Source organism: Miscanthus floridulus, chromosome 5 (genome assembly GCF_019320115.1).
Source record: "Miscanthus floridulus cultivar M001 chromosome 5, ASM1932011v1, whole genome shotgun sequence".
NCBI lineage: Eukaryota > Viridiplantae > Streptophyta > Magnoliopsida > Poales > Poaceae > Miscanthus > Miscanthus floridulus.
In genome coordinates this window covers 130,484,377-130,492,959 of record NC_089584.1, presented here as the reverse complement: position 1 = coordinate 130,492,959, position 8,583 = coordinate 130,484,377, and the positions used below count along the sequence as shown (strand labels likewise).

Below are 8,583 nucleotides of genomic sequence, written 5' to 3'. Positions count from 1 at the left end.
GCTGGCGCGGGCGCGGACGGCGGCGACGGCGACGAACCTCGGCTCGGTCTGCCCGGGTGAGAGAGGAAGAGAAAGAGACGAAGAGAGGCGCGGGGCATAGGTAGGCGCCGAGCTCGACGCCAAGATCTACGGCACCGAGCTCGGCACCATAGTGACCGGCGCCGAGCCCCGTGCCATGTCATCCACCGAGCCCAGGACCACGGCGTCAGGGACGCCGAGACGTGTTAGCTCGGCGCCAGCATCAATAGTCCCGAGCTAAGGGTCTATTTTCTAAATTCTTTCCACCAGGAGTCTATTTGTGAAAAATTTTAAAAAAAAATAAAAAGAGCTAAATTATAAAAAATTCGGACCCAGCCCCCACCCCGAGCGCACGCCCAAAACGTGTGGACGCACCCAACAAACCCAAACGGGTACCCCCAAGCCCCGCGGCCGCGGGATTGATCTGATTCCCCAGGTCCCGTGTACGGTTCCGTTCACCTCACCGGCCCACACTACCCGAATCTTTATAAATCCCGTTCCCACGCGGAGAAAACCAACGGCACACGGCGCCGCCGACCCATCATCCGTCCGTCCGTTTGTCCACAACCACAACGAGCCAGCAACAACACCACGCACGCAACGCAACACAGCGATCGTGTCGAGCAGAGGAGTTGAGTTGAGTCGACGGGGCATGGAGTTCCACCACCGCTACCACAGCAGCAGCGGCATCCACGCGGCGGGGCCGCCGACGGTGGCGGCCGCGGCTGCGCGGCCATGGAGCAAGGCGGAGGACAAGGTGTTCGAGACCGCGCTGGTGATGTGGCCCGAGCACGCGCCCGACCGCTGGGCGCTCGTCGCGGCGCAGCTCCCCGGCCGCACGCCGCGGGAGGCCTGGGAGCACTACGAGGCGCTCGTCGCCGACGTCGACCTCATCGAGCGCGGCGCGGTCGATGTGCCCAGCTGCTGGGACGCCGACGACGCCGACCAAGTCCAGGGCGGGCCCGGCCGCCGCGCCGGCGGTACTGACCGGGCGCGCCGCGAGGGCCGGCGCCCCGGGATACCCTGGAGCGAGGAAGAGCACAGGTAATTACTTCCGAGTTCCGATCTCAGCTCGTCCGCGGCGAGGCGTGGTTCCATGGAATTGATTTTAGGGTATTCTAGACATCACCTTCCCGCATTGGCTTGTCGAGCGGAGAAGCCTAGGAGTTCTTCCCAGCTGGCGCGTGGGTCCCAGTCGCCAGCCACACGTCGCAGACAGTTTTTTTCCTCCTTGTTGAAAATTAACGCGTCTTTTTCGCTGCGTTACGTTGCGTCTTTGCAGGCTGTTTCTTCAAGGGCTGGAGAAGTACGGCCGCGGGGACTGGCGTAACATCTCGCGCTTCTCGGTGCGGACGCGGACGCCGACGCAGGTGGCCAGCCACGCGCAGAAGTACTTCAACCGGCAGCTCAACCCGGCCAGCCGGGACTCCAAGCGCAAGAGCATCCACGACATCACCACCCCTTGACCTGGCCGCCGACGGCGACGCGCGCTCCCGGCCCTGCTTTGATCAAATCGCGACAGCCACTCATCTCAGGATCAGCATAGAAGAAACAAGTAGCCAAGTAGGACCACTAGTTCCATGACATGTACATTACGCTGCTAGTTGTTTATACTAATCTTAAATTAGAGCTAATCCTTAGCTAGTTGCCATGGGTCTATGCTTTGCCGCTGACGACTGGACGATGTGAGAAACAGAGGCAGTGAGTTCCAGTCAGCTGCTAGCACATGGTTTAGGCTTAGGGCCTGTTTAGTTCTCAAAAATTTTTACGCAGTACCTATCACATTGAATCTTGCGGCACATGCATGGAGTACTAAATATAGACGAAAAAAAACTAATTACACAGTTGGGTGAGAAATCGTAAGACGAAACTTTCGAACCTAATTAGTCTATAATTAGACACTAATTGCAGAATACAAACAAAAGTGCTACAGTAGCCGAAATCTAAAAAAAATTTTGGATCTAAACGCGGCCTTACTCGTAGTCAGGTAAAATAGAATTAGGAGTTGAAACATCTAATGGAGTCTGACGTGGCAACGTCGTGTCGAGTTTAGGCGGATGCAGATCAATGCACGAGTCACTGTTAGTATATGGTTTCATCGATGGTGGTTTTATTATAGTTTTATATATACGCCGGCGTGCGGTGTCGAAGGTGGACTGGATAAACTTGCACAGTTGTTGTTCGGGGGCGTTCCTTCCAAAGGAAACAGGCGATGCACACGCAGGTGGCCAACATGTGTCACAAGTGCTTGGAGCTCGCGGTAGCTCGGTCGATGACGACGAGACGGGCGGCGGGGCTCCAGGGCTTGAACGGCACGTGGTTAGCTACTTCACGACACTTGTCAGTGCCCAACTCTCGTGCTTCTATTTTGTCTTAAGCCCACCGCCATGCACTGAACCTAGTACATCACAAGTAGCAGAAGTTTCTTTGTCATCGTGTCATCGTCATCATCCATTCATGCTCGACAACTTATGTCAAACGCTTGCAGCATAAACAACTTATGCCACATGCTTGCAGAATAAATTTACGCTCTTGGAACAGAGACTAGACGCACAGTTGATAATTTCTTCTTTGTTGGTAAAAAATGCTGTATAAGTGACTGTTTCGTCATAATAATCAAGTTACAAGGTCACCAAAACTACTCTGTAGCATGTATCCCATTGACCTGGTTCAAGTAATCTCTAATTAACTACAGACGCTCAGAAAACAGAAACAGGAGTACATAAATTAAAACTCAGCCAAAATGAGATGCTACAAAATTGAATAACAGTAGCAAAACGATGCGGTACAGAACATGGAACAAAAAGATTTACAAATGTTTCTGTGAAACTTCTACCTAGGCTCCCTCAGAATCCATGAAAGCAGATCATAATAACAGCACAAACGCTGCAGTCAATCAACAGAGCACCTAGGGCTTTCTGTAGCAGCAACCCGATCTCTAGCATCTGCCCTAAGCTATCAGCAGAACCCAGATTGGTGCCAACCGGTCTGCTTCTCACATTGGGGTCCTTGTTCTCCATCAACAATGTGAAGACAATGGTGATGTTGGTTATAATGAGAAATAGAAGCGGCCTTGTACCAACTAATACTCTGGTGATCGCGCCACCAATGTCCAGGCCCCAGTTTGAAAGAACCACCATGAAAGCAATGGCGACAGATGCGAAGAAACGGTTACTCTCAGTCGCGGATATGGCCTTGATTATCTCCTGTGGTGTGAAGTCTAAAAGTTCCTTCAGAGTTTCCACAGACCAACCTGAATTGTCCGCTTGGCTCGACTGGCTTGGAGGTGCAGATCTGCGTCTCATTTCCACTTCTCTGCTAGGTTGGACACTTGCCACTCCATCATGACTAGTATTCTTACTAACTCCATCATGACTAGTATTCTTACTGACTCCAACATGACTTGTATTCTTACTACCTCCATCATGGCTTGTATTCTTACTAACAGTTTCCTGATCATGAGTAGGCAAAGGCGTTTGATTTACTGGCTGAATTTCAGGGACTGCACTGCCCGTTTTAAATTTGCGGAAAAGTTCATCTTCATAGCTCAATGTACTAGCCTTGATTTCTCGGCGACCATCAGCTCGTTGAAATTCAGGTACCAGATCATCATAGCTTAAGGTTCTAGCCTTGACTCCTTGGCGAGTACCAGGACGTTGAAATTCAGGTACAAGATCGCTAGGTTCTGACATCTGCGACTGATTTCTGTCGCTGAACTTCTCATCATCAGTGCCACCTTCAAACTCTGAACGAAGCGGTGAATCTGCAGAATAGCGTACAATTCTAATCAACCATCAATATTTACTTAGCACTTCAGTAATATGATTAAATTTCATCGCTCAAGAACATGATAAACAAATAAATTTTAGGGCAACTGAAACGTGGATACATACAGGTGACAAGTTATGTTATGATAGGTATATTACAAGAATGGACAGGGAAAATCAAAAGAAAATTATCTAACGGGCCGTTTGGATCCCTTCATTTTGGAGGAATTGAAATCTACATAATGGATTAGGCTATTTGGCTTGGAATTTGACATTCCATAACATTCCCAAGCTCACAAATAAGCCTATCTCAAATTCATAGGATGGGAGATGGAAATAGATTCTATAGATCACTATGCTATAATTCTATTCTCCAATTTATAGCGCACTCTTCAACTCACTTCCCTACAATAGAAATGCAACATATAAGTATGTCCCTTGTATGCCTAACAATAAATATACAAATATATTCTATATACAACTATATTAGCTTAATTAATCTATGCCTAAAAAAAAGGGCGTACCCAGTGCAGAGAGCTCCCGCTCTATGCGGGGTCTGGGGAAGGGTGTCAGTGGCAAGTCTTACCCTCGCCTGTGCAATGCGAGGAGACCGCGACTCGAACTCGGGACCTTCCGGTCACAGGCGGTAAGACTCTACCGCTTACACCAGGCCCGCCCTTCTAATTAATCTATGCCTAAATTGTAATTATTAGAATGAATTCAATTCCAAGGATCCAAACGGGCCCTAATCAGTAAAGGATGTCCATTTTTGGAATTTATATGTACCAGGTAAAACCCAGAGTGGCTGATCAAAATGGAAGTTACCAAGTGTCAACACTTCCCTAAATGACTGCCTAATAACTTATATAAATCCCTGGAGCAATACAGGCAGCCATGAGGAATACAACCTTGCCTTATTTTCTCTGTGGCAATTTCCCAACAAGCATATGTCTGACTTCATTGTCACTCAATGTGCTGACACAACTAGACAGATTTTCAAGCTATGCATCATCTGATCCAAAATAATATACATCAAAAGTGTGCTCAATTTCATATGTTGGTCGCAAAGGCTTTTAGACATCTAAATACATCAAGATGTTATTTCTGCACAGAAGTTTCTGAAAAAAAAGAAGATTAGCCAAAGAACATCACCCATGACAACTTCTAATAATTAAAAAAGAAAATAACAGCAAACTGTGAGTCCATAAGGCAGCTCCAGCCGTGACTAAAATGAGCAGTAGTCAAAGATTGACTGTTTTGTGAAGTGCAGACTGAGATCACTCGGTTGGAGGTGCTCGCAGTGCAGCTTCTGTAATGATATAATAAAAGTAATTTTCTGCTAAAATTCCACATGCTTCTTGATATGATGAACTGACCTCTCACCATGTAATAAGCAGTCTAATGGCTAGGCAAATGGTTCACAGAAAAAAAAAATTGAACGAACCGGTATGGGTGCCAGTTTCAATGAATAGAGAAGAAGTAAACAGTTCACAGCAATGCAATGACAACTTGCTTCAGAATAAGGTGGCACGAAATTACCAAAACTCTTGACTTCAAAGTATCTTTGTCGGTGCCTTTCATCATTCGGTCATTATCCTTGTGCGTTGGACCATTTGCATGCAGGAACAGCTATATCTTCAACCAAGTCTAACCGACACATTCCAATTTGGAAAAATTGTTTATCGGCAGACCAAAACAAAAGTACTTCCCCAAGATCACAGAATGGCTAGAGATATTTCCTTAACCCCCTGGTTTTATTCCTTTTTGCCGCTTGTTTCTTTTTGTTGTTTGTACAAACTACTTCCATATATTAGTATAATCTGTAGGGGCAGGGCATACCACCAGTTTCATTCAAAAAAAAGTGGCACGATATATCAACAAACTTGGCAGCAAACCAGAAGATACACAGGAGCACAGCTACAAAATGCCAATAAATTTTGTTATGGCTTATGAGTGTCCCAAACGGCCAACAAACCAAGTTGACTAATATATGGGGTTTTGGAGAATTCCCAGATTGGGTGGCAGTGACTGATATTTAGTGGGGTTTTGGAGAATTCCCAGATTTCTGCTGTCGACATTCTAAGCCACAATTTCCCTTATCACCTTTCCTCCCGACCCGTGATCCAGTAATCCCACAAAACGCAAATGTAACTAAGGCTGCCATCGCTTCCAAATATCATAACTACAGCAGCTACCATGTCTCGTCGGAGAATTCAAAATAAATCGGAGATCTCTACAGGGCATGCATATACTGCAAGCCAGGCCACACGGGTTTGCTAATCAACATACCCACGAATTTGGAGTTCCAGAAGGCAGATTCAAATGCCCTAAACTACTACGTGGAGTCTAATTAAATCTGGACTCAGACACGAGAGGAGCTACAATTACAAGAGCCGAGGGCAAAGGCGATTTGGGGATTGCCGGATTCTTTCCCTCGGGTTACCTGGAATCGGGTCGCAGGAGAGGCTGCGCGTCTGGCCGGTGATGAAGGCGAGGCGATCCGATCCCCTTTCCACCAGCCGCCGCCGCCGCGTGCCCGCGCCCTTCTCCATCACCACCCCCTCCTCCGCGCCGGCACGCCCAGGCCACTACTTCCCCTTTGTCTCGACGCCGCCCCCCACCACCTGGCCACCCCTCCTCCTTTTCCTCTTCTCTGCCTAGCTTTCTTTTTTATTTTCTTGCTTATTCTTTTCTTTGTTTGCTTGGAGAGTTAAAAAAAAAAAAGGTGAGACGAGATGGCTAGATTCTTCTCGCGTTCTCGGAGGCCTGCGAGAGTTTATAACGGGCTAGGCTTCTACAGCCCATGAATATGTTATGACGGGCTAGGCTTCTAAAGCCCAGAATATGTTGGCCCCATGTAAGCCCGTGAAATAAGGATGCCGACGGGCGAACAGTGAAGCCGCTTAGAATTTCCACGAGAATTTCTTTAAAAAGAAAAGAAAAGAATTTCCACGACAAACTTGTGCGCGACATTGCTGCGCTGGCCCGCGCGCCGGGTGAAGAACTTTTTTTTAGGGGCCAGATGAAGAACTCGTCATCCAAAATACAAGACTCATTTCTCATTTAGGTACTGTTACAGGTAAATAATTCAATACCTATTTTTTTATTCTTCACCAATAGCATGATCCAAAAGAGAACTCTTTCTGCAAATGAGTCTCCACGAGAGAGGATAATCATATTTGGGTTGTGTCTCTGCTGCAACCCAAAATATGTCTCGCGTATAGGTACTCTACTGAAGGCTAATACAGTACCATCCAAGACCTATTTTGGATTTGGGTGTCCATATAGGTCATCCATTAAAGACAGTTACCTGATTATGGGTCACCTAACATAATTTCACCCAAAAAACACGATATGCCCCAACAGTGCACTGAGTCGGATTCGGGCCATGATTTTCGACTCATGATCTAACCTAATATGAAAGAACTTGACCTTCGCATGCAAACCTATGTCCAGTCGTCGTTGCCGCCACGCTCCCACCACAGGCTCTGCTTGAAGTACTTCAGCCCCTTCAAGATCATCGCCAAGATCGGAGATGTTGCCTACAAACTACAACTGCCTCCGTCTTCCTCCATCCACCTAGTCTTCCAGGTCTCGCTTTCTGAAGCTGGCATCTGTGACAGCTTCACTAATTTCCTTTGAGCTTCCTGACCCTGGCGATGCTCTGGAGGTGCCGGAGCAAGTTCTACAACATCGCCTTCATCCCCGTCGCAATGGCTCTATACCCCAGCTCCTGATCAAGTGGTCAGGCCTCTATGAATGCCTAGCTACATGGGAAGAAGTGGTCGCCATTCAACAAAGCTTCCCCGACGCACCGGCATGGGGACATGTAGGATCTCGGAGGGGGGGAGGGGGAAAGGATGTCAGCACACCTCATGTGAGAGACCTAGAAGTCGTGACCAAGCCAAGAAGGGGAATGATGAAGAGGTCCAGGAGCATTCGCATGGCTGGGCCAGAATGGGCCTGTAACATTTGCGCCACCCAACCCAATAGAGTCGAGGATAAGTACGAAGTCTGTAAACCGAGAACAGAATCTACCCTAAACCGGACCTCTGTTGGCTGCTACTCCTCTTCCCAGTTCTCTGTTCTTCACACCTCCACTTCCAAATCTCCGCCGCAAATTCGCGGAGATAACATTGGTATCAGATCTGTCGAGTCTTGGTGTCACGAGGGCTAGAGTCGGCGTATCACCACCATCACTTTACCCCGCTGCAGCGCTCGCGAAGGGTGATGGATCCCAACGTCCGCACAATGTTCGACGAATTGCTTAAGCGGTTCGACGACTTCGATTCCAAATGGCGACCACGACTTGATGTGCGTGAACGAGCTCTGGGACAAGCGAGATGATTGCGTGGCGGCGTTGGAGTCGGTTGATTCCTGCTCCGGATTCAGCCCTGGGTACATGTAATTGGCTAATTGCATTTTCTCTCCTCTAGAAATTATCAATGTAAACTATGCATTGGGACTGTCCTTAAACGAGTTTATGGTTCTTAACGTCTGTAGGTACGATATATGCATCTATGAATAGTATATGGAACCTATGAGTATACGTCTATACGAAGTAGAGTTTCTTTAGATATTGGATGGTCTTGGACCACCATGAACTTAGTACTTAAGTTCGTGCCTCACGGAGTCACGGTACGTTGTTCCAGGCCTCGCGCAATTCCTCTGGAACCAGTTGCAGCGCCCGCGGATCGTGCTTACCAGGTCGTGCACTGGACTCACCGACTGCGCGTACAGTTCACTGTACGTCAGCCGTTTCAGTTCCACCCCACGTCAAAGTGCTTGTTTACATAAA

The 8,583-nt window shown here is 48.0% G+C and overlaps 2 protein-coding genes across 3 annotated transcripts; one reads left to right on the top strand and one right to left on the bottom strand.

The window, feature by feature from the left end:
• The first annotated feature begins 532 nt into the window (after nucleotides 1-532).
• On the top strand, nucleotides 533-1,803 carry LOC136450785 (transcription factor DIVARICATA-like). The gene is made up of 2 exons (XM_066451401.1): nucleotides 533-1,062; nucleotides 1,301-1,803. Exons 1-2 carry the CDS (start codon nucleotides 671-673, stop codon nucleotides 1,482-1,484), a joined length of 576 nt encoding a protein of 191 aa, XP_066307498.1. The 5' UTR covers nucleotides 533-670; the 3' UTR covers nucleotides 1,485-1,803.
• Nucleotides 1,804-2,603: 800 nt separating this feature from the next.
• LOC136450783 (uncharacterized) lies at nucleotides 2,604-6,544 on the bottom strand. 2 transcript variants are annotated; one of them, XM_066451400.1, is made up of 3 exons: nucleotides 6,229-6,367; nucleotides 4,694-4,797; nucleotides 2,604-3,781 (listed from the first exon to the last, which is right to left on the bottom strand). In XM_066451400.1, the coding sequence occupies exon 3, from the start codon at nucleotides 3,708-3,710 to the stop codon at nucleotides 2,865-2,867; it is 846 nt and encodes a 281-aa protein (XP_066307497.1). In that variant the 5' UTR covers nucleotides 3,711-3,781; nucleotides 4,694-4,797; nucleotides 6,229-6,367; the 3' UTR covers nucleotides 2,604-2,864. The 2 variants fall into 2 exon arrangements, with proteins under 2 accessions (XP_066307497.1, XP_066307496.1); XM_066451399.1 differs by lacking the exon at nucleotides 4,694-4,797 and having other exon boundaries at nucleotides 6,229-6,544.
• Between the last annotated feature and the right edge of the window lie 2,039 nt (nucleotides 6,545-8,583).